Below are 24,819 nucleotides of genomic sequence, written 5' to 3'. Positions count from 1 at the left end.
GGATGGAGACCTGCATCGGGCTCTCTGTCAGTGGGGAGCCTGCTCCCTCCCCACCCTGCTCTCTCTCTGCTGCTCTGCCTACTTGTGATCTCTTTCTCTGTCAAATTAATAAATAAAATTAAAAAAACAACAACAACAGTCAGATGCCCAACTGACTGAGCCACCCAGGTGCCCCACTCACACCAATCTTTGAGTGTGGGCTGTGGAAATTAGGGAAGATCAGTCTTCCCGGGTCATGTAAAGGCAAGTATATAACTAGGGAGAAAAAAATGTCTTTGCCCCACACATACCCCCCTTCCCTCTCTCAGCCCAGTTTGCAACAAAAGAGGGTAAAATAGCCATCCGGGAACAAAGAACTTGGAAAGGTGGACCCCCAGGCTTGTGTTTACAAGAGGACCAGGGGCACTAAAGAGGCACAGAGGGGACGCTTGTTAGAACCTGTGATCATTATTGGACCAGGCAGGGGCCCCTGAACTTTGCCTCCTTCTGCTGAGCTCTGAAAGCAGGAGCTGGGCTCTCTAATTGCCACATATGCTGGTTTTATTGGGTGGCTCAGCTGGGTGGAGTGAACTCCAGGAAGGGACACATTCATTTTTAGTTACCTCACCAGATTGCTAATTTTCACTCTGGAGGCATAAATCACCATAATTGTTGTAAACCCAAAATGGAGGGGCAGCTCTTCTGGGCATGGGGGGCGGGGCGGGGGCGGGCAGGAGCAGCAGCTCCTGTTACCACCAAAGCTCTGTTCCTTGCGGCTCAGGGCCTGGAGAGCCGGAGAAGACGTCTTGTGTGGCTCTGCGGGGCACTCCAGATTTTGGATGGAGGCCATCCTGGAAACTCATCTTCCTTCTGTTGGGGGAAGAAGCGGAGTTTCCAGAGGACCAGTCCCTTTTGAGTTAGTGGCACGAAGATGACCCCAGATCTTTGCGACTAACTGGACGGCTGTTGACATGCTTGGTTTGCAAATGGAACATCGTCCCTCTTTTATTTCTGGTCTCTTCCCATCAACACACTTCTTGGTTGGGCTTATTTTTTTGCATCTCTCCTGAGGAAAGCCTTAAAAGTTCCCAAAGAATTACCTCGAATAGAAACCAGAGGCTACACAAATCACTAGAGGAAAAAGAAGTCAAATGTATCTTGTCACTTTGTTGCCCATGCTTGCAATATTGACTTCTAAAAAATTTGTTTTTTAAAGAAAACCAACCTAGGGGCGCCTGGCTGGCTCAGTCGGAAGAGCATGTGACTTTTAATCTCCAGGTCATGAGTTCAAACCCCATGCTGGACGTAGAGATTACTAAAAAATAAATAAATACACTTAAAAAAGATAAACTTAAATCAAGTTTAAGAAGCAGGGTCATTTAAAGGATGATTAACTCATAATAAATATGTGAAAATTCCTTACTATTCTCACAGAAGATGAGGAAGTGGAAAGTGGAGATGGGAGAATAATTTTTTTTTTTTTAAAGATTTTATTTATTTGTTTGACAGAGAGACAGAGATCACAAGTAGGCAGAAAGGGGGAAGCAGGCTCCCTGGTGAGCAGAGAGCCTGACATGGGGTTTAATCCCAGGACCCTGAGATCATGACCAGAGCTGAAGGCAGAGGCTCAACCCACTGAGCCACCTAGGCGCCCCTATTTTTTTTTTTTAACAAAGTTCATCTTGAAAGCATGTCTGGGGGCGCCTGGGTGGCTCAGTGGGTTAAGCCGCTGCCTTCGGCTCAGGTCATGATCTCAGGGTCCTGGGATCGAGTCCCGCATCGGGCTCTCTGCTCAGCAGGGAGCCTGCTTCCCTCTCTCTCTCTCTCCCCCTCTCTCCATCTACTTGTGATTTCTCTCTGTCAAATAAATAAATAAAATCTTTAAAAAAAAAAAAAAAAGAAAGAAAGCATGTCTGGGTGTCTGATTTCTTTTCCCCTTTTTTCCTGGTATTTTTAAGATGGCCCTGAAAGTGAGGAAGGAGGAAACTTGATTGTGACCCCAAAAAGAGGCCCTGTTGAGGAGGAATGTGTTTTTTAAATTGTTTTTAAAGATTTTATTTTATTTATTTATTTGAGAGAGAATGAGAGAGAAAGAGAGCATGAGAGGGAAGAGGTCAGAGGGAGAAGCAGATTCCCTGCCAAGCAGGGAACCCAATGCAGGCCTCGATCCTGGGACTCCAGGATCATGACCTGAGCCAAAGGCAGTCGCCCAACCAACCGAGCCACCTAGGCGCCCCATGGGAGGAATGTTTTTTGCCCAATACTATAAAGCTTTGGAGAATTTGCAGCCCAAACATCCATTATTACTTATGGTAGGTTGTTGGCCTAACAGGAGAGGGAATTTTACGTCAGGGACATTTAGGGCAAAATCGAGGCTGTGCCTGGGTTTAAAAAGATAAGGCTGACAAATAATGGATTGCAACTGGAGAAACTGTCCTATGAGATGGCCCTGGCCCTGGTCTGTCCCCTCCCCTCCTCCAGCTGCCCCCAGATGACAGGGGGCAGCCCTGCTTTGTTTTTTGTCTTCCAATCACCTGCCCTCATGTTTAGGCAGCAGAGAGAGCAGAATTAATAAACACAGCTCTGCCTCCAGCCACTAGTGCAGTATTTATAGTTTTCTAATTCTTCCTTAACAGCTTCCCACCACCTCTCAGATCCCTAAGTGTCCTTTTCAGAACTTACCAAAGTGCCCGGGTCCAAAGTAGATGTTCCATAGGAGTTTGATGAATTCATTCAGATTTGGAGAAGAAGTGGGGGAAAAGTCAAAGAGGTATTTTTAACTGCTTCATTGTCTCTGGGGCCCTGCCCCTATCAGGGAGGACCTCAGATGAAAGGATTGAGGGCATCTTTGTCAACGTCTCTAGGTTGGGTCAGGGCTCCAGTGGAGCACTGAAGGAGGTCCCATTTTTTCTAAAGTTCCCTGTCATTAATAACAATCATAGCCGAGGGGCGCCTGGGTGGCTCAGTGGATTAAGCCGCTGCTGCCTTCGGGCTCAGGTCATGATCTCAGTGTGGATCGAGCCCCGCATCTGGCTCTCTGCTCGGTGGGGAGCCTGCTTCCCCTTCTCTCTCTGCCTGGCTCTCTGCCTACTTGTGATCTCTCTCTTCAAATAAATAAATAAAATCTTAAAAAAAAAAAAAAAACAATCATAGCCGAGTGGCAGTTATATACTTAGAAGCAAATCTTTCTGATTTTTGCCTTCCAGGGCAGAGGTGTTTCCCCCAAGAGCTGAGATTCCCCCCAACAGAAAAAGCTAGGCCTGTCTTGGCTGCAGCAATTCCTTCTTGTTTTGGTGGCGGGAAGTCTTGTGATTTTTCTCACCAACTTCTCTGAGGATGCCACCTTTTGGCTACACACACTTGGGTGATTTCTGCCACCCCCCATCCAATCTAGGGTTGCAAAGAGCTTCAGTACTTTCTTCTCTGCTTCCTACCTTCCCCAACTTCTTACCAGAATGCCAGCAGCTGTGACTAGTCTCTGAGACAGAATAGAAATAATGGGGGGATTGTGGTTAGGGCCGAACACATATATCAGTCTAGGAGTAGGCATCAAAGCGAAGTCCTTGTTACTACAAAGAGGATGGTGGGAAATAATTTCTTTTTTTTTTTTTTAAAGATTTTATTTATTTATTTGACAGAGAGAAATCACAAGTAGACGGAGAGGCAGGTAGAGAGAGAGGAAGGGAAGCAGGCTCCCTGCTGAGCAGAGAGCCCGATGCGGGACTCGATCCCAGGCCGCTGAGATCATGACCTGAACCGAAGGCAGCGGCTTAACCCACTGAGCCACCCAGGCGCCCCGGTGGGAAATCATTTCTTACCCATAATGGGTGGTAGTGTGGGTGGTGATGAGGCCTAGGGTATTTGTTTTATTTTTTTATTTTTTTAAGATTTTTAATTATTTATTTATTTATTTATTTGACAGAGAGAGATCACAGTAGGAGAGAGGAAGGGAAGAGATCACAGAGAGAGAGGAAGGGAAGCAAGCCCCCTGCTGAGCAGAGAGCCCGATGTGGGACTCGATCCCAGGACCCTGAGATCATGACCTGAGCCGAAGGCAGCGGCTTAACCCACTGAGCCACCCAGGCGCCCCTAGGGTATTTGTTTTAATGTATTTTTTGGTGAAGGTAAATTATTTACTGCAAACTGTCAATGGCTGTGTTGTAAGGGCCACATGGAAGCTGTCCAAGGAAAGCAATATAGTTATAATGGGCAATTAGAAGTATCTGATATATTTAATAAAGTATTATAATATTATTATAATATTACTAACATAATATTATATATATATTAACCAAAGGGCAATAGGAATATATTCATTTTTGGACTGCATTTGATTCAGTGTCTCTTAGGGGAGAAGAGGATTTCATGGGCATCTGCATTTGGGCTGTCAAGTTATCCATTATCTTTGCTTTTCTTTCTTTTCCTTTGGCTTAAAAAAATTCCTTGGTGTTACAGGAAATATGTGTATTGTGTAACAAACTTGCACTCTTGAAAACATGTATATGTAAATAAAATTTGGTAAGTTTTGCTGTTAATATTTACTACTGAGATGCGTGTTCAATAATTTCCAAATAATCCTAAGAGTGCTTAAAGTTAAACTTTATTTTTAAAATTTTTTTGAGAGAGAGAGCATGTGGGGGTGCAGGCAGAGGGAGAGAGAGAGAATCTTTTTAAAAATTATTTTATTTTATTTATGTATTTATTATTTATTTATGTATTTGAGAGAGAGAGGGAGAGAGCACGAACAGGGGTAGGGGGAGCAGTAGGCCTCCCACCTAGCAGGAACCCCCCCCCCCCCCAACTAGAGGCTTGATCCCAGGATACTGGGATCAAGACCCAAGGTGAAGGCAGGCACTTAACCAACTGAGCCACCCAGGCTCCTCATCTCTAAGAGATCTTACAGTATTTACTGCTACTACTACTACTACTACCACCGACTACTACCCACTGTGGTTCTATATCCCTTTCCCCCACAGCGCTTTGAAGACAAAACAAACTCCATGTTCCCCCCTCCTTCCAGGTAAATAAAGCAGAATATAAATTTAAAATTTCTAAAGGCAGAGAAAGGAAGTCAAATGGGTTAAGTCCCTAAACTGGCAAGTTGAGCACATTGACTGGAGAGCAGGATCTTCCTTTCCATTCACCAGGAAAAAGAATCCGAGCAGTACTGATTCCTTAGGAACCTGGAAACACGGAGCTTTTGGAGTCAGTGAGAGCTATTGCTCCTGGTTTTCTGTGTCATTTTTTCAGTCCGTGGTGAGATGTTGGAGGGACAGAGTCCAAAGGTGCAGCACTGTAATGTAGCCTGAAGCTAAAAACAAAAGGGTCTGACATCCTCCCTTTTGCTTGATTGGAGGGTCACTCACGCCAGGGTGCCTTCATTTCGTTATGCGTTACACAGAGCAGTGCGGTGTGGGAGAATCCTTACTTCACCTTAGGATTGTTGCAAAGGAAAACGGAGACCAGAAATACAAGTTGGGAGACCCGAGCTTATGACCTTAGGTTCACAGCACGGCTGCTATCTGGGGGGCACAAGTTCTGAGGGTACTGGAAGGGGAAAATTCGGAGTTGAGAAGTGGTTTTCACAAGACAGCCGGGTGGCTCTCTGGGGTCTCAGACTGAGGGGACCTGTACCTGACAGATGAATTTGACACTGACCATTATCTCACCCTCAGGCTTAGAGTAACTGGTATTCGTAGTGTGTTTACTATGTGTCAGACTCCTTGCACAATTGTCTTAGTTATCACCTGAGCCCATTTACAGCAACATTATCCCATTTTATAGATAAGAAAACGCAATCCCCAAAGATTAATTTGCCCAGTGTCACTTAGATTAGCGGAAGTGTCAGTTTCCTTATCTGTAAAATGAATTAATAACAGAATTAGACTATCGCCTAGTGGTTTGTTACAGAATCGCTCAAGATAGTAGTCACGAGCCATGAAGAGGTAAAGCTCCGGGGATAGAAGGAACCGCTATAAAGCAAGTTTTGCCTTTTCTAGGCTTGAATTCGGGTTCCTTTTTCAAAGCGCAGGCGCAGGCGCGCAGGAGGCGTTATGGTCGTAACTTCCCGACGCCCTTTGCGCAGGTTACGGTCGCCCTCTGCCGACGTCAAGTGGGAGAGCGCTGAGAGCGAGCGTTTCTGGGCCTGAGAGCCGCCTGAGAAGCTCGCTGGCCTGTAGAGGGCGCTGCCAGCGTACAGAGTAACCCACTTGGCCGTCCCTTCCTTAAGCACTTCCTGTCTGATCTCTATGATTCGTAGGCTGCGTCACGGGAAATTCCATTCGTTTTCAATTTACTGTAAACAAAAGGGACGTGCGCCGACCCGGAAGTGAATACCGGAGCAGGCCGGGAGTAGCTCTGAAGGCCGGCTGTAAAGCTGGGCGGCGGCGGCCTTAGCCATGGCGGTGGCTGTGGCCCTGGCGGGAGCCGTAACCACCACAGAACTAGGCCCCGCGGAAGAACTCGCCAAACTCGAGTATCTGTCTTTAGTGTCCAAAGTTTGCACCGAGCTGGACAATCACCTGGGGATTAACGACAAGGATCTGGGTAAGTCGGAGGAGGCCCCCGCGGCCTCTGGGCTTGGGTCGAGGGAAGCGGAAGGAGAAATGGGGTTGATGGGCTGAGTACCTGTGTTTCTGTGAGTCTCTTTCCCTCTCTGTCGCAGATACTTGGGCCCAGGGAAGCAGCGGCCTTATCCCCCGCTTGAGAACCCTCCAGGCTGAGGTGTTAAGGAGACCATTGCCCAGAGCTATCAGTGAAACCCCGAGCGGCTATCGCTCCTGCTCCCTGCTCCCTCCCCAGCCCCAGCCTTAGTTAATTAAACAGCGTTAACAACAGCAGCAGCAGCAGCCGCTTCGTAATGATGATAATGATGGCCGACCTTTATTGACAGGGCAGATATTATGCACAGGGCTTTACTTACATTATCTTACTTGGTCTTCACACGACCGTGTCAGATAGTATTTGTTTTTCCATTAAGAAAACAAGGGTCTTGGGCTCCCGGATGATTCAGTCGGTTAAGCGTCTGCCTTCGGCTCAGGCAGGTCATGTTCCCAGGGACCTGGGATCAAGCCCCTGTGTGGTGCTCCGTGCTCACCTGCGTCTCCCCCTCCCACTATCTGCCGCTCCCCCTGCTTGTGCGCTCTCTTGCTCTCTCTGTCAAGTAAATAAATACAAACGTAAAAGAAACCCCAAAAACCTAAGGGTCGAGTAATTAAGTGATCCCCCTCAAAGTTACATATCAAGTGTTAGCCTAATCTGGAATCCCAAGTCTTTCGAAGTCTCCCTTTAACTGTTCTCAACCACTTATTAGGCGTTTACGGATAGAATGTACCAAAAGGTGGAACTGAAAAAGGCCGGGGGCCTAGAGCTAAGGCCACAGGCAGGTGGAGTCCTTATGAAAGCAAAGGGAGGAAGGGATCAAAAGCGTCAGTGGAGGTGTTCACCTTTGATAGGTACAGGGATGCTTGATCCATTTTAATAGGAAGGAGGACAGAGAATGTGGTTGTAGATGCAGATAGGTTTAGGGACTGGTGGTAGGAAGATGAGGGAGAGACTTCCATTTAATTGTTCTCTTTTCTAAATGAAGATGAAGCCATCAACTGAAGAGATGGAGGGGAAAGGGCATGTGACAAAAGGGGTCACGGAGGTTAGATGTGTGATCTTGATTAAGATACCTAATGTCTCTGAAGCTGTTTTCCTCATCTGTGAAATGGGGACGGTAAGGTGTTTTTTTCTGGGGTTATGTGACACCTAGGAAGATGCGTTGCTGCCAGTATGTTTTAGTTCACCTTTTTCTTGCTTCCCAGTCAAGATAAGCTTGTCCTGTATCATTTGTCTTCATTCTCCTTCTCTTTTAGATGGTAATGAGTGACACTCTTGTAGTTTGCAATTTGGGTTGTCTGTTCCTTCAGCAAACATTTAATGAGCCAGTGTTAAATCGTTTTGATGTTAACCTCATTATGTACAAAAATAGAATGAGGTATAAACGCCATAATTTTCTAGCCTATATATGACTGAAGACTCCATTTAATCTGCAGGTAGACTACAAATTTTTTTTTCTGTTTGTAATTCTGACACCATTTTTTTATTTATTAAAAATATTTAAGTAATCTCTGTGGCCAGCATGGGGCTTGGACTCACGAACCTGAGATCAGGGGTCGCACCCTCTTCCAAATGAGCCAGCGAGGGCCCCCTGACGCCATTTGTAATGTGTGTTTTTTCCAGGACTGCTAAGCAGTTCTGTGACACTGGGTGGTAATCCTACATTGAACTGAGTTTTGATGCTGTCTGCCTGGAGATAGCATCAGATCCCACAGGTTATGGACTCAGACCTACAAGACTGCCCCACCCCAAACTTCAAATACCATTTGCAAGGTCAAGTTGTCAACTTGTGCCCACCAAGTCACTATATATAGATCAGAGGTTCCAATGACCCCCCTCCTTGGGTTTGATTAATTTGCTAGGGCGACTCCTAGAGAGAAACATTTTACTTACTAGATTACCCGTTTATTATAAAAGGATATAACTCAGGGATAACCAGATAAAAGAGATGTGTAGAGCATGTATATGGGAAAGGTTGACCAGTGTCCATGCTCTCTAAGTGCCCACTGTCCTCAAATCTCCATGTGTTCACGTTGCCATAAGCTCTCCAAACCCAGTCCTTTTGGGTGTTTGTGGAGGATTTATTATAATAGGCATAATTGAAAAAAAAAAGACATAATTGATTAAATTGTTGGCCATTGGTAAACGAACTCAATCTCCAGCCTCTTTCCCCTCTCCAGAGGTCAGGGGTGGGACTGCAAGTTCCAGTCGGTAAACACATGGTTGGTTTCCCAGGCAGCTCCTCACCCTTTTTGAGGAGCTTTCCTAAAGTCATCTCCTTAATGTAACAAAAGACTTGTTTCACTCTCCACACCTCTGAAATTCCAAGGGCTTTTAGGAGTGCTGTGCTGGGAAAGGTGATGGAGACCAAACATATATTTCTTCTTATAAATCTCAATATCACAGTGTTGTACACAGAATTATAAAACCAGTAACATTAAAGTTACTAAAGTTGGAAAAAATGAGATAGTATTGTTCATTTGAAACTAAATTGCCAGAGTGGGTTTAATATCTAAAAGGTGTATATTTGCTGCTCGTTTTTTTTCTTTTTAAAGATTTTTATTTATGTATTAGAGAGCGTAAGAGGAGAGAGGTCAGTGGGAGAAGCAGATTCCCTGCTGAGCAGGGAGCCCGATGTGGGACTTGATCCCGGGACTCCAGGATCATGACCTGAGCTAAAGGCAGTTGTTTAACCAACTGAGCCACCCAGGCGCCCCTATATTTGCTACTCTTACATTTAAAAAAATTTTTTTTTCTAAAGATTTTATTTATTTGACAGAGATCACAAATAGGCAGAGAGGCAGGCAGAGAGAGAGGAAGGGAAACAGGCTCCCCACTGAGCAGAGAGCCGGAGGGGGCTTGATCCCAGGACCCTGGGATCATGACCTAAGGGGAAAGCAGAGGCTTTAACTCACTGAGCCACCCTATTTGCTACTCTTATGTTTATTTATTGACTTGATTCTTTTGATTTTGGTTTTAATGTATTTTTTTTTTTTTTAAGGGAGATGGTGGGGGAGGGACAGTGGAAGAGGGAGAGAAGTAGGCAGAGAGGCAGGCAGAAAGAGAGAGAGAGGAGCAAGCAGGCTCCCTGCCGAGCAGAGAGCCCGATGTGGGCTCTATCCCCAGGACCCTGGGATCATGACCTGAGCGGAAGGCAGAGGCTTTAACCCACTGAGCCACCCAGGTGCCTCAGGAGAGAGAGAATCTTAAGCGGCCTCCATGTTCAACTGGGAGCCTGATGCAGGGCTTGATCTTACCACCCTGATAGCATGACCTGAGCTGAAAGCTAAGAGTCAGATGGTTAACGGAATGAGCCACCCAAGCACCCTGATGTACTATTACTTAAATCAGTTTCATTATTTTTCCTGTTTTCACCACTTAACTTTTTTTTTTTTAAGATTTTTATTTATTTGACAGAGAGACAGCCAGAGAGGAGCACAAGTAGGGGGAGTGGGAGAGGGAGAAACAGGCTTCCTGCAGAGCAGGGAGCTCCACGCGGAGCTTGATTTCAGGACCCCGGGATCATGACCTGAGCTGAAGGCAGATGCTTAATGACTGAGCCCCCCCCCCCAGGCGCTCCAGCACCGACTTGTTTTTAATCACTAATTCATCTTTGAGATGCCTGGCTAAGTCATTTGGTAGAGCATGTGACTCGATCTCCAGGTCGTGAATTTGAGCCCCACATTGGGTGTAGAACTCACTTAAAAAAAAAAAAAAAAAAATTCTGGGTGCCTGGGTGGTTCAGTCCTTAAGTGTCAGCCTTCAGCTCAGGTCGTGATCCCAGAGTCCTGGGATCCAGCCCCGAGGGAAGCCTGCTTCTCCCTCTCCCCCTCCCTCTGCTTCTGATCACTCTCTCTCTCTCTTTCAAAAATCAATATATCTTGGGGCACCTGGGTGGCTCAGTGGGTTAAGCCTCTGCCTTCAGCTCAGGTCATGATCTCAGGGTCCTGGGATTGAGCCCCACATTGGGCTCTCTGCTCAGCGGGGAGCCTGTTTCCTCCTGCCTCTCTGCCTACCTATCATCTCTCTCTCTCTGTCAAATACATAAAAAATTAAAAAAAAAATCAATATATCTTAAAAAATTCTGACTCACTAGTTCATCTTTGATTGTTGACTTAATTTAATGATGTAATTTTGAAAATTAAGAAAAAGCCCCTGATTAATGACAGCCGCAGTGTGAATGTGCTGCTGATTGCTTCGGAGTAGTCTCTCGAGCACTGCGTGCCCAGCACCACGTGACTGACTTCTCTCTCCACATTTCTCTGTGGAATGTGGACCCAGAAGTCAGGTTGCCTCGGTTCCACTCTGGCTCCACCAGTTATTGTAGGGTAGGTCAGCATCTCAAACCCTTAGCCTCCTCATCTGAAAAAAAAAAAGGCGGGGGGGACAATAATGGCATCTGCCAATGGGGGCTGTTGTGAGACATGGGGATAACTCTGGTGAAGCACTTAGCATAGTGCTTGCTGGGCACAACAGGGCGGTCACAAAGCCTTGACCATTGACATTGTTATGTGTAAGCTCTGTCCCTGTACTCTGATGGCATTTGGCTTTTACTTAATGGCATCAAAAAGGTAAAGGCATAGAAATGCCAGCTCGGAAATGGTATGAGAGCACTAGTTTATGCTAGTTATCCAGATCTCCCCTGCTATGATTGTTACGTTTTAGCTTTAAAATCCAGATGAAACCATTACCGCTTTCCTGTGGGGTTCACAGCGTGAATGTTACTATCTCAGTCCCTCAAAAAATGCACTTTGCTCCCGAAAGCCTCTTACTTAATAACTATCTCTAATATTAGAAATTTCCAACACTGGGCAGGTTTGTAGAGAAAAATCTGGGGGGCAAGTGAGTCTTTGATCAACTTGGAGATTGTATCACCCAGCAGCCGCCTGGCTGGCGTAGATGGATTGGGTCTGACCTTCCTGAAACTGTAGAAAGCTTCCTACTGTGTGCTTCCATGGGGGGAGATGGGAGGGGGGAAGGAGGGCTCTTGCTTTTGGGTACAGTCACCTCTGGAGTCTCTATGGCAATGTGGTCAGCTACTAGTCTTGTGAGAAGAGTGTGATGATCTGGGGGAGGAGAAATTTTCTCGCTTTGGTGTGTGAAGGGCCTGGCGAGCCATTCTGTAGTAATATCTTTGCATTTCTGAAAATGAACTGGAACATACCTGGATAATCTTGGTACTCTAAATTCTCTTTACTCTCACTGGATGGCGCTCTCTGGTTTTTATGACTCTTGGATAGGCTAATTGGTTTGGCTTTTAATGTACTTGAAAGTGATTTTTTACTGGTCTCCATTCCAGTTTTAATCCCTTTTCTCCTTTGCAGCTGAATTTGTGATCAGTCTCGCTGAGAAGAATACCACCTTTGATACTTTTAAGGCTTCCCTGGTCAAAAATGGCGCTGAATTCACGGTATGTGTATCTAGGGACCCTTGTTTTATTTTAATGTCACTACTGAAATTTTGATAGGATTTCACATAGGATTTCGGTGGAGAAAGGAGATAATTTGTACATACCAATCAAAGAAAGCCGTAAATGTGTAATGTTTTCATACCGCGCGGCAGCGGTGATATAACCGGATTTCCTGTGATGCCTTTCTAGGAAAGTGGGGCAGGATTTCCATCATTAAGTCTTTATGAGTGTTTATAGTCTTGTTCTATGAATCCGAAGTCAAAAGCAAAAGAGTCTAGGTTTTGGAAGTAATTCTGAACAGTGGAAAATAAAAATGGTTGAATGGAACTGAATTACTTTTCCCCCCAAAGAGTCCTAAATATCAGCTTTCTCTGAAGCCACTTTGCTAGGTTCATGCCCATCATATAGATACTCTGTGCTTTGTTCCAGCTAGCTCCGTTCAGGTGTACAACCAGTTTTTCTTTCTTTTTTTTTTTTTTTTAGTTGTGTTTTTTTATTTTTTTTTTTATTTTTTTTTTAAAGATTTTATTTATTAATTTGACAGAGAAAGATCACAAGTAGGCAGAGAGAGAGAGGGAAGCAGGCTCCCCGCTGAGCGGAGAGGCCAATGCGGGACTCGATCCCAGGACCCCAAGATCACGACCTGAGCTGAAGGCAGCGGCTTAACCCACTGAGCCACCCAGGCGCCCCAAGATGTGTTTTTTTTCAGAGAGGGTGAGAGAGAGTGCATGTGTGTGGGGGGCGGAGTGGCAGAAGGAGAGAAAATCTTAAGCTCAAGCTGAGCATGGAGCCAGACATGGAGCTCAATCTCATGACCTTGAGACCATGACCTACGCTGAAACCAGGAGTCAGACACTCAACTGACAGTTGCCACCTAAGTGCCCCTAAAACTAGTGGTTTTAAGCACTAATTCAGGGGCTGATAATTTTTGTTCTGTTTCTTTTCAAAGGATTCTCTTATTAGTAACTTGCTGCGCCTCATACAAACCATGCGGCCTCCAACAAAGCCTTCTACTAGCAAAGGTGAGTAGAGTGTCTGACTGTGCTTAGCTTCCAGAACGCTGTAGAGCGTGAGCATCCTGTAAATTGTGTTCTTTTCCCTTGTGGCAGCTCTTGAGCCATGTTCACAGTCTAGTAACATTTCTCAGATGACATCAAATTAAATTCATTAGACATAACTAATCAAATGAATTCTTATGTATCTCTTTCCCCACCCTCACACCCTACCACATGCCCAGATAGTTTGTTGAGGGTTTTGTCATCAGTGTTATTATTAGGAAATCAGATTATGTTTATATTAATGTACATGAGTTACATGTAGAAAGAAAAATGCCATGTTCGGTTTTTAGTTTGATGCAAATCTGATATTGAGGTTCTTTGTTAAAAATATTAAATCTGTCTTTCTCTTTTTCTTTTTCTATACTTTTAACTCCTCGATGCTCTTTGATGAAACAAGATCCAGTTGTTAAACCCAAAACCGGAAAAGAAAAGCTGAAGGAACTCTTCCCAGTCCTTTGCCAACCAGACAACCCTTCTGTCCGGGTACTGATACTATTTTGAGAATGTCTGCTAAACTGTGGTGTTTCCTCCATCCCTGTCCCTTTGCTTTTTGTCTCATTAGTTCCTAGTTTTAAGTTTGTGTTCCTTGTAATATATTTTTCAAATTGAAAGTGTTGGTCAACTCCCTGAATGCGCACTATGCCTAGAATAGTGTTCCAGTTCAGAGAATGATGTTTGAGGGAAATGGGATTGACAGTTGTGGGGAGCAGTGATTAAGGATATGAAATAAGTATGGAATAGCTTAAGGTTCTAGAACATATACTGATATGTGAAATTAGATTTTTTTTGCTCTATTACATGTTAGAAGTGTTTTTGTTTTTATTTATTTTTTGAAGATTTTGTTTATTTCTTTGAAAGAGATTGAGAGAGAGTGTGCAAGAGTGCACAAGCAGGGGGAGGGGCAGAAGGAGAGGAGAAGCAGACTCTCTACTGAGCAGGGAGCCTGATTCGATTTGGGGCTTGATCCCAGGACCCTGAGATCGTGACCTGAGCTGAGAAGCAGAGAGTTAACTGACTGAGGCACCCAGGAGCCCCCTTAACATCTATTTTCTATTTATAGTAATACCTTGGATGCTTTTGCAGGAGGGGTGGTAGCTAATTGCCCTCTGTAGGCTAGGCTTGTATGAAAGAGAAAGGGAATTTGCCAAACGTAGCAGTGATTTCCAAGAGCCTCTGCTCATTCCTTCTGCTGGAAATCACCACCTGCCTCTCCTCTGCTTCCTTTGCATAAAGTGGTCAGTGATGTAGGGGCTGGAGTGATGTAGAGGGATCTGGAGTGCGGATGTTCATGATTTTCTCCCCCTCTCCTCCTAACTTCACCGGCCGCGGCTGTTACAGACCATGCTGGATGAGGATGACGTGAAAGTCGCTGTGGATGTGCTGAAGGAACTAGAGGCCTTAATGCCCAGTGCTGCGGGCCCGGACAAGCAGCGAGATGCCGAGCACCGGTTCGTTCTTAGTGTCTTAGCCTTTGGAGGTTTAGGATATCGTGATAGTTGAATTTCTTGGATCTGCTAAGCAGAATTTTGGGCAAGTTTACAGAATCTAGACCGGCCATGTCCCACATTGTTAGATCTCCTTCATTGCTCCCTGCAAAGAGTATTTACACAGCGAATGCTAAGTCGTTCATAAGGTAGAAGTCTGGGTTGAAGGAGGCTGAATATGTTTGTGACCTCCTCTTTTATTGGCCTGCAGGGGTGTCACAGAGAAACTCTAATTCAGTTCAGCACTCAGTACGCACTTGATGTATGCAGCACTGTGCTGGGTGCTTTGGGATGCAGAGACATGAAATTGGGCTGGTTTCTTTTTTCAAACAGGTGTTTGTTGATTTGTTAGGGACAAGACGAAGAAGAAGAAGCGGAGCCGGAGCCGCGACCGGGACCGAGAACGGGACCGAGATCGGGAGCGAGACAGAGACCGTGATAGAGACCACAAAAGGAGACACCGGTCCCGCTCCCGGTCACGTTCCAGGACCTGGGAAAGGAATAAAGGGAAGTCTAGGTATCGGTCCAGGAGCAGAAGTCAGAGTCCCCCCAAAGATAGGAAGGACCGGGACAAGTATGGGGAGAGGAATCTGGACAGATGGCGGGATAAGCATGTGGACCGTCCTCCCCCAGAAGAGCCTGCCATCGGAGACATTTACAATGGCAAAGTTACCAGCATCATGCAGTTTGGATGCTTTGTGCAGCTGGAGGGATTAAGGTAATGGCCAGTACTCTTCTTTCACACCTGTGATGTGCAGAATTTCTCTTATCACTGGGGATTTTCACATTCTAAAAAGTTATGATTAATGTTGCTTTAATGAAGTCAACTATATTAGGTTGTTAGAATTTGACTTTTTTTTTTTTTTTTTTTAAGATTTTATTTGTTTATTTGAGAGAGAGTGCATGGGGCTGGCGGGGATAGCAGAGGGAGAGGGACAAACAGACTCCATGCTCAGTGTTGAGCCTGATGTGGGGCTTGATCTCATAACCATAAGATCACAACCCTTAGTGGAATTGAAGAGGTCAGACACTTAAACTGACTGAGCCACCCAGGTGCCCCAATATTTTATTTTTTGACCACCTTCTTGGTATTTTCAAGTTTTGGAGTTTAAGACCATTTCCTTTTGTTGAGTTTCAACAATAAATCTGTTGGGGTAAAGGTATTTTAGGCATTCTCCAGATGTGTGTGACTCTCCCTTAGGAAGCGGTGGGAAGGCCTGGTGCACATCTCTGAGCTCCGGCGAGAAGGCCGTGTGGCCAATGTGGCAGATGTGGTGAGCAAAGGCCAGAGGGTGAAGGTCAAAGTACTGTCCTTCACTGGGACCAAGACCAGTCTGAGCATGAAGGTAGGTGAGATACCCAGTCAGTTTCTACATCTCATGGCCAGGGAAACATAAGAGGACAGAGAATGAGTGAGTTCCCTTTTTTTGTATGTGTTTTAGGATGTGGATCAAGAGACTGGAGAAGATCTAAACCCCAATCGACGACGGAATCTTGTTGGGGAGACCAATGAGGAGACTTCAATGAGGAATCCAGACAGACCAACTCACCTCTCCCTCGTCAGTGCCCCTGAAGTAGAGGATGATTCACTGGAGCGCAAACGCCTTACCCGCATCTCTGACCCGGAGAAGTGGGAGATCAAACAGGTTGGGGCCATTTGCCTTTATGGCCACAGAGTTATTCTGCATGTTACGGTAGTTAGGAGGACGGACTCTGGAGCCCAGTGGCCCAGGGTGACTTCTGGGCACTTACTAACTGTGCGATTTTGAGCCAAGCTACTTGACTTCTTTGTGCCTCAGTGCCCTCATCTGTGAAACAGGGTAGTGGTGGCGTTGTGGGGGTTAAATGAGTCTGTAGAAGTGGAGCGCTTAGGTTCTTGTTTTCACCATTCGTCAGTGTATGTCAGCGCCATGGGATGCCAGGCCCTGAGTAGATGCTAGGGCTACAGAGATGGATGTATCATGGTTCCTTACCCTTGAGGAACTCAAAGTCCAGATGGAAACATCATTGTCACAGATGGATGTTATGTAACGGGGAATGTGCACAGGGCTGTGCTGGGAAAAGCAGGGAGGGAGCAGGTTACACTTCCTGGGGGTGAGACTCTTGAGCCCTCCTTAGGCACTGCCCAGGGGTGTGATAGATGGTGTTTGAGGCCCCACAGTCCTGGGTCAGAAGGGACAAAAAAACCCAGGCTTCCTATGGGAACTTCTGTGTTAACTCCTACGAAGGAAGAGTTGTGATCCTAGTGGGTTACAGACATTGCCTTCTGTCCTTGCATTAGATGATTGCTGCCAATGTGCTTTCCAAAGAAGAGTTTCCGGACTTCGATGAAGAGACTGGCATTCTTCCTAAAGTGGATGATGAAGAAGGTAACTGGCTGCTTGGATTGAGCAGGATCATGGATCTGGAAAGACAGTGGGCAAGTTGAGCCGTTGGATGGGGGGCTTAGATGTTGTTTAACCTTCATCTACGTCTAAGGAGTGACTTAGCTCGTATTTTCCTTAGGTCTTACCACTCCTTATCTCTGAGAACCAGGGTGGTTCTCATCCCTGCATCCCCCCCAGGATGGAAGCAGAAAATGCATTTTTCTGATAGACATTTATATATTGTACTTTTTGGTGATGATACTTTTTTTTTTCTTTTAAAGATTTAATTTATTTATTTGACAGAGAGATCACATGTAGGGAGAGAAGCAGGCAGAGAGAGAGGAGGAAGCAGGCTCCCTACTGAGCAGAGAGCCTGATGCGGGGCTCGATCCCAGGACCCTGGGATCATGACCCGAGCCGAAGGCAGAGGCTTTAACCCACTGAGCCACCCAGGTGCCCCGATGATACTTTTTTAAAAAAAGATTTTATTTATTTTAGAGAGGGAGTGAAGAACGGATCCGTACCAAGCAAGTTGGGGGAGGGGCAAAGGGAGAGGGAGAGAGAGGATCTAAGGCAGACCTGCTGAGCACAGAGATTGAGACCAACTCGGGGCTCAATCTCATGACCTGAAATCATGACTTGGACCAAAACCAAGAGTTAGACACAACCAATTGAGCTACCCAGCACCCCTGTGACACGTGTTCAGGCTATAAAAAGTTGTATTTTGGGTAGTAAATTTCATCTGATAGTCTTAGTAATTGTTCTGAAAATTGTGGGTCCAATTAGACTACCTCTGAGTTGCCATGGAAATAACTTTCAACTCAGCTTATTAACAGTTTTTTTAAAAATTGTGAAATCCATCAGGGGGACATAAATTTATGTAATGGTAATAAGTGAACTATGTACTTAACTACCCAGGTTACATAGAATTTTACCTGCACCTTTGAAATCCTTACATGTCCCCCACTGATTAGATGCTCTTCTTTGCTCTGCTGGATAACCACCATCCTAAATTTTGTGTTAATTATTTCCCTGCCTTTTTTTTTTTTTTAAGCATTTTTCTATCTATATATCTGTCCCTAACCACTGCCTTACTTAGTCGGTTTGAACTTCCTTTCTTTTGATTATTCTTTTGATATTTATCTATGATGATTAAAAAAATATATTTATTTATTTGACAGAGATCACAAGTAGGCAGAGAGGCAGGCAGAGAGAGAGAGGAGGAGGCAGGCTCCATGCGGGGCAGAGAGCCTGATGTTGGACTCAATCCCAGGACCCTGGGATCATGACCTGAGCTGAAGACAGAGGCTTTAACCCACTGAGCCCCTGATTTTTATAGTTGTATTTCATTTTCATTTCTGTAGTGTTTTCTGTATGTAAATTTACCATAATTTATCCATTTCACTTTCGATGGGTATATGTTTCTGATGGACATGTTTTGGTGTTTTTGCTTTTTATTTTTAATGATTTTATTTATTTTGAGGGCTCCTGGGTAGCTAAATAGGTTAAGCATCTACCTTCGGCTCAGGTCATGATCCCAGGATCCTGGGTTCGTGTCCCATATTAGGCTCCCTGCTCCAGGTCTGCTTCTCCCTCTGCCCTCCCCCGCCCACTCCTGCTCACGCTGTCTGTCTCAAATAGGATCTTAAAAAAAAATGTACTTACAGATTTATTTATTTTGAGAGAGAGAATGTGAGTGTGGAGATGGGCAGAGGGAGAGGGAGAATCTCAAGCAGACGCCATGCTGAGCATGGAGCCTGACACGGGATTCAATTTCATGACCCTGAGTAATTTCAACTTATTTTTTTTTGCTAATCTTTTGTGGGTTAAGTTACTCCATAATGAAGTTGGGTGGCAAATACCTTAGGACCATTTAGAATGTTATACCACATTTTTCCATGGGCTTAACTTTTCTTTTTTTTTTTAAAGATTTTATTTGACTGAGATCACAAGTAGGCAGAGAGACAGGCAGAAAGAGACGGGGAAGCAGGCTTCCTGCTGAGCAGAGAGCCCAATGCGGGGCTTGATCCCAGGACCCTGATATCATGACCTGAGCTGAAGGCAGAGGCTTTAACCCACTGAGTCACCCAAGGGCCCCTTAACTTCTTTTGACAGTAGCTTCTCTGATCAGTTCTTCTGTCAGAGTATAAATGCCAGAAGTACCTGGGGGCAGGGGAAACAGCCCTTTCTGTTAGAGTTTCACTTGAATTGCTGTCTTTTTGACCTTGTTAGCTGTCTTTGTTAAAGATCACTGGTGCCCATGGAAATCATCTGTTTTGGTAACAATGATTGATTATTTCTCTCTCTCTCTCCCTCCTTTTTTTTTTTTTCTTAATTTTTCTTTTGGGGGGATTTTTAGATGAAGATCTTGAGATCGAACTGGTTGAGGAAGAGCCTCCATTCTTGAGAGGGCACACCAAGCAAAGCATGGACATGAGCCCTATTAAAATCGTTAAGGTAAGAAATGCTGGGCCTCTAACCTGGGTGTGCCGAGTGAATTTCTTTTCTTGATATAACTGTTCAGTTAGTTTCTCAGAGCAGTCTATTACATATGCAAAAGCAGAAGTTAGGCTGAAGGTGATATTGACTGTTGGTCAGGGTCTAGAATGTTTTTGTTTTAAAGGGGGATTGATTTGGCTTTGTTACTTTTGCCTTTTTGCTTCTTTTGCTCTCATTCTGCTCTGTTTTGGGAACAGAGGAGGAAATAGGAGTGGTTGATCTACTATTACTGCCTTTGCCCTTACAGATTCCAAGGCAGTTTCGAAGGGCCCACGTGACCAGTTGGGGCTGGCCCTCAGTAGAAAGCTATAGTGCTGAGTGCTGCGGGTGGCAGGGCTGTGAAGAGAAGAACTCATGGAAAGTTATGATATGTTTTTAGGTTTGGAAAAGGATATTTTAAAGGTCTTTCAGCCCAGCCCAGTAATTCACTCACATAGCCTTTGCAGCAATTTCTCCCCTGTGGTTTTCTGTCTGCTTGACATTTTGGTGACAGGGAGTTTGCCAGGCCTTAAGGAGACCCACTCCCTTCTTTAGAGGGATCTGATCATTAGCTGTTCTTTAGAAGCTGAAATGTCTCTTACCAAGACAGCCATGTTAGTCCTCATTTTAGTTCCACATTCTGTAAATACAGAAGAAGTGTTACCCCCCTCCTGTGTGTCTCATCTCTCTTGGGGTTCTTATCTTCAAGCCAACAGCCCCATTGTAGTCTGGTACATTGAGATGAATGTCCTTCTTAGGTTCAGGGGGCTTAAACTCTACATTTTATTTCCCGGATATTTACTGCATGCTGAGATCTTACTGTGACGCTGTTTGTTCTCTGGTACATTAGAACCCGGATGGTTCCCTCTCCCAAGCAGCAATGATGCAAAGTGCCTTAGCCAAAGAAAGGCGGGAACTCAAGCAGGCCCAGAGGGAAGCGGAGATGGATTCTATTCCCATGGGGCTCAACAAGCACTGGGTTGATCCTCTGCCTGATGGTAAGACCCTGGGGCATGTGGACTGTTCAAAAATAATCCGATCCTTCAGTGGGTTAAGCATCCAACTCTTGATCTCGGCCCCCATTGGGTGTGGAGCTTACTGAAAAAACAAAACAAAACTTTTTTTTTTAAGTATTTTATTTTGTGATTTTATGATTTTTTTTTTTTAAGATTTTGTTAATTTTTTTTGACAGACACAGCAAGAGAGGGAACACAAGCAGGGGGAGTGGGAGAGGGAGAAGCAGGCTTCCTGCTGAGCAGGGAGCCCAATGCAGGGGCTTGGTCCCAGGATCCTGGGATCATGACCTGGGCTGAAGACAGATGCTTAACGACTGAGCCACCCAGGTGCCCCAAGTATTTTATTTTTAAGCAGTCTCCACACCCAATGTGGGGTTTGAACTCACAAACTTAAAATCAAGAGTCGCACACTTTACCAACTGAGCCAGCCAGGTGCCCCAAAAATTTTCTGTGCTAAAGATAATACAGCTTTGAAGCTTCTTTTTTCACATAATTGTTTGTGTAGTCAATGTTAAATAACTGCCAGATAGAGTCTTACTGATGTGAGGCAACTGGGGAGCTTGAGGTACACTGTGAAGTAAGTAGACATGATCGCTTCTCTCACAAGGCTTACAGTTTAGTGGGGAAAATGAAGATTAATCACAGTTGCCAGGTAACTAACCATATCATCACCGGTGCTGTCTGAAGTACAGGTGATGTGAGTCACTTCCCTGAGAAAGTTGAGACCTGAGTATAAATAGGACTGTGTCCATCAGAGGGGATGAGGTGGGCTTGGGGCGTGTGTCCCAGGCAAAAGAGTAGCCTGGGCTGGGGCTACTCCTGTGAGGTGGGGCGGCCAGGACTTAGGAATTGGGGCTCAATTCTAGAGTCCACTAGCAGGTGCTGCTGGGGTCTAAACAGGGGAAGGGTATAATCAGAGTTGCATTACCAAGGGATTGTTGAGTCTGCCCGGCAGAATGGATCAGATGGGGTGAGTGTAGACACCTGAGGTGATCTAGTAGGCTTTTCTAACGGGAGAGGATGGTGGCTTGAACACAGAGGTAGCAGACAGGAGGGATCCACTGGAGAAATGGGATTTGTTGAATGTTGGGAGGGGGGCACCGAGGTAGCTTGAGGATGATACTAAACCGTGTGCCTTCCCTTGCAGCGGAAGGCAGGCAGATTGCCGCCAATATGAGGGGTATTGGGATGATGCCCAATGACATTCCCGAGTGGAAGAAGCACGCCTTTGGGGGCAACAAAGCTTCTTATGGGAAGAAAACCCAGATGTCAATCATTGAGCAGAGAGAGAGCTTGCCCATCTACAAACTGAAGGAGCAGCTGGTCCAGGTGAGAAGCCCCTTTATGATGTGCGGGAGTAGCAAGGTTTTCTAAAAGGATGACGTGTTTGAATTGAAATTAGTTGGACAGATATGTGTACCTTTGAGGTGGCTTTTCTAAAGAGGATAGGAAAAAACAGAACACACCCAAGTACTCTAAAAAACTACACACACACGCACACACACATACATATAAAATATTTATTATATATATTATATACATTCTTATATACACATGTATATATACACATATATGTTATATACATATACACACATACATATTATATATATTACATATATATACACATATGTAATATATATATTTATTAGTCTGTACATTTTTTTAGATTTATTTATGTAATCTCTACACCGGTATGGGCTTGAACTCACAACCCCGAGATCAAGAGTTGCATGTTCTGCTGACTGAGCCAGCCAGGCGCCCCTGCATTTTTCTTTTTCACAATGAGGAAATAAACCTGTTTGAACGAGGGGCCTCTGGAATGGTTCTGAGTGTTGTGTGGCACAGAGCAGTGTCTCCGGCCAGTAAGAGAGATGGGGATGCATAGCCAGGGATCCCATTCAGGCAAGACTTTGCTAGGGGAACTTTTTTCCATTTTTTTGGAGGTTGAATTTGAAGACCAGCAAACTCCCTAGGCAGCCGAGTTTACTGGTTCCTAGTGAATCCTTTCAGTGTTATCTCACACATACACAAGCAAGTACAAATACATAAGTACATGCATGAATGCTCTATGTTTTATGTCTGCTCTCTGTTTCTAGGTGGCAGCATATGGTGCATATGTTCTGCATCTTGCTTTTTCCCCTTCATGATAATCATGATAAGCTCAGAAAAATTTTCTTTCTTTTTTTTTTTTTTTTTTTGGTCTTTTTTTTTTTTGGATGTGCTCTGGCTTATTTAACTTGTCCTGTATTTTTTTTTTTTTTTTTAAGATTTTATTTGTTTATTTGACAGAGACACAGTGAGATAGGGAACATAAGCAGGGGGAATGGGAGAGGGAGAAGCAGGCTTCCCGCTGATCAGGGAGCCTGATGCAGGGCTCCATCCCAGGACGCTGGGATCATGACCTGAGCCGAAGGCAGACACTGAGCCACTCAGGCGCCCCAACTCATCCTGTATAATAGACATATAGGTTGATGGCCATCCTTTACTGTTATAAATGGTGTAGAAATAAGACTTCTGGGCTAAGGTATTGGAGTTTTGGCAGTGGCAGTTAGTGGGGAGCCCGTTTTGGGGCTCGTTCCCAGAACCCCAGGATCATGACCTGAGTGGAAGGCAGATGCTTAACCCACTAAGCCACCCAGGTGCCCCAGGAACGCTTTATATACCTTTTTTATTTCCTGTTGAATTCTTCAACTGTATGTGTGTAATACTTAAAAAATAAATATGTAGGGGCGCCTGGGTGGCTCAGTGGGTTAATCCGCTGCCTTCGGCTCAGGTCATGATCTCAGGGTCCTGGGATCGAGTCCCACATCGGGCTCTCTGCTCAGCGGGGAGCCTGTTTCCTCCTCTCTCTCTGCCTGCCTCTCTGCCTACTTGTGATCTCTCTCTGTCAAATAAATAAAAATAAAATCTTTAAAAAAAAAAAAATATGTAAAATCAGGGCTATCTGGGTGGTAGTTTATGGTTTTAGCCTCAACTGTTATGTTCTTATGAATTTAAGAAAACCAATAAAATTTTAAAAAGTAGAGTTGAGGGCACCTGGGTGGCTCAGTGGGTTAAGCCGCTGCCTTCGGCTCAGGTCGTGATCTCGGGGTCCTGGGATCAAGTCCCGCATCGGACTCTCTGCTCAGTGGGGAGCCTGCTTCCTCCTCTCTCTCTCTCTGCCTGCCTCTCTGCCTACTTTCGATCTCTCTCTGTCAAATAAATAAATAAAATCTTTAAAAAAAAAAAAAAAAGTAGAGTTGTGTCAGTTACAAAAAGAATACCCATAAAGTTTCAAGTTTTTTTTTTTTTTTTTAAAGATTTTATTTATTAACTTGACAGAGAGAAATCACAAGTAGACGGAGAGGCAGCCAGAGAGAGAGAGATAGGGAAGCAGGCTCCCTGCTGAGCAGAGAGCCCGATGCAGGACTCGATCCCAGGACCCCGAGATCACGACCTGAGCCGAAGGCAGCGGCTTAACCCACTGAGCCACCCAGGCGCCCAAGTTTCAAGTTTTTAAGTTATACATGTAGTTCAAGTAAGAAAGAGCATTACCCATAGAAAATCACCATTGATTTTTTTTTTCTATGCATAACTTTAGATTCTGGTTATAATCTTATCGTATGTCTATTATCATATCCCTTTTTTCTTCTTTAGTGTTAGAATGTAAACATTGATTATTTTCCTCCAGAGTAATGTGTGGGAAATTTTAATGACTGTATTTATATTCTGTTGCTTTCAGGCTGTCCATGACAATCAAATCCTGATAGTTATTGGAGAGACAGGATCAGGGAAGACAACACAGATCACCCAGTACCTGGCGGAGGCAGGCTACACGTCCCGGGGCAAGATTGGATGTACCCAGCCCAGAAGAGTAGCGGCCATGTCAGTGGCCAAAAGAGTGTCAGAGGAGTTTGGTTGTTGCTTGGGCCAAGAGGTAAGTGGGTAGTGAAGCTGTTCTGGAAATGCCTGAAGAGAGTGTATAGGCCCAGATCTCTCTCTCTGAAATGGGAATGGTACTGTCTTCCTTCATGTTTCTCTTGTGGGGAAGAGGCTTCTCATGGTCATCATTGATCTGTTCAGGGTCAAATCCAAGGCAGATTTTACTGTGAGGAAGTCACTGCATGTCTTGGTTGAATTCTTACCTATTAAGATTGCAGGGAACATTCTCACCGGGCTGAAGTCTTGCCTGGTGATTGCAGAAAGGAGAGGTTTGTGTCTCAGGTTTTCAGCTTTGTTTCTGCTTTAGGTGGGCTACACCATTCGATTTGAGGACTGCACCAGCCCAGAGACAGTGATCAAGTACATGACAGACGGGATGTTGCTCCGAGAGTGCCTGATTGACCCTGACCTCACACAGTACGCGATCATCATGTTGGACGAGGCGCACGAGAGAACCATTCACACGGACGTGCTCTTCGGGTTGTTGAAGAAGGTAGCTAGGTG

At 45.0% G+C, this 24,819-nt stretch overlaps 1 protein-coding gene and 1 non-coding gene across 2 annotated transcripts in view; both read left to right on the top strand.

The window, feature by feature from the left end:
• The first annotated feature begins 1,212 nt into the window (after nucleotides 1-1,212).
• Nucleotides 1,213-1,285, top strand: TRNAK-UUU (transfer RNA lysine (anticodon UUU)). Its single transcript has one exon. It is a non-coding gene; the product is annotated as a tRNA-Lys (tRNA).
• Nucleotides 1,286-6,296: 5,011 nt separating this feature from the next.
• Nucleotides 6,297-24,819, top strand: part of DHX8 (DEAH-box helicase 8) — a 34,159-nt gene continuing 15,636 nt past the window's right edge. Inside the window, exons 1-14 of the mRNA XM_059379761.1 lie at nucleotides 6,297-6,525; nucleotides 11,907-11,992; nucleotides 12,942-13,014; nucleotides 13,448-13,533; nucleotides 14,389-14,498; nucleotides 14,887-15,252; nucleotides 15,736-15,880; nucleotides 15,977-16,180; nucleotides 16,816-16,903; nucleotides 19,260-19,357; nucleotides 20,229-20,376; nucleotides 21,542-21,723; nucleotides 24,116-24,310; nucleotides 24,623-24,808. Coding sequence (XP_059235744.1) covers nucleotides 6,378-6,525; nucleotides 11,907-11,992; nucleotides 12,942-13,014; nucleotides 13,448-13,533; nucleotides 14,389-14,498; nucleotides 14,887-15,252; nucleotides 15,736-15,880; nucleotides 15,977-16,180; nucleotides 16,816-16,903; nucleotides 19,260-19,357; nucleotides 20,229-20,376; nucleotides 21,542-21,723; nucleotides 24,116-24,310; nucleotides 24,623-24,808 — 2,115 coding nt within the window. The 5' untranslated portion in view covers nucleotides 6,297-6,377. The remainder of the gene's footprint in view (nucleotides 6,526-11,906; nucleotides 11,993-12,941; nucleotides 13,015-13,447; nucleotides 13,534-14,388; nucleotides 14,499-14,886; nucleotides 15,253-15,735; nucleotides 15,881-15,976; nucleotides 16,181-16,815; nucleotides 16,904-19,259; nucleotides 19,358-20,228; nucleotides 20,377-21,541; nucleotides 21,724-24,115; nucleotides 24,311-24,622; nucleotides 24,809-24,819) is intronic.

Source organism: Mustela nigripes, chromosome 16 (assembly GCF_022355385.1).
Source record: "Mustela nigripes isolate SB6536 chromosome 16, MUSNIG.SB6536, whole genome shotgun sequence".
Taxonomy (NCBI): Eukaryota; Metazoa; Chordata; class Mammalia; order Carnivora; family Mustelidae; genus Mustela; species Mustela nigripes.
Note: the sequence above shows the minus strand (reverse complement) of the source record. Positions and strands in the feature narration are given on the sequence as shown.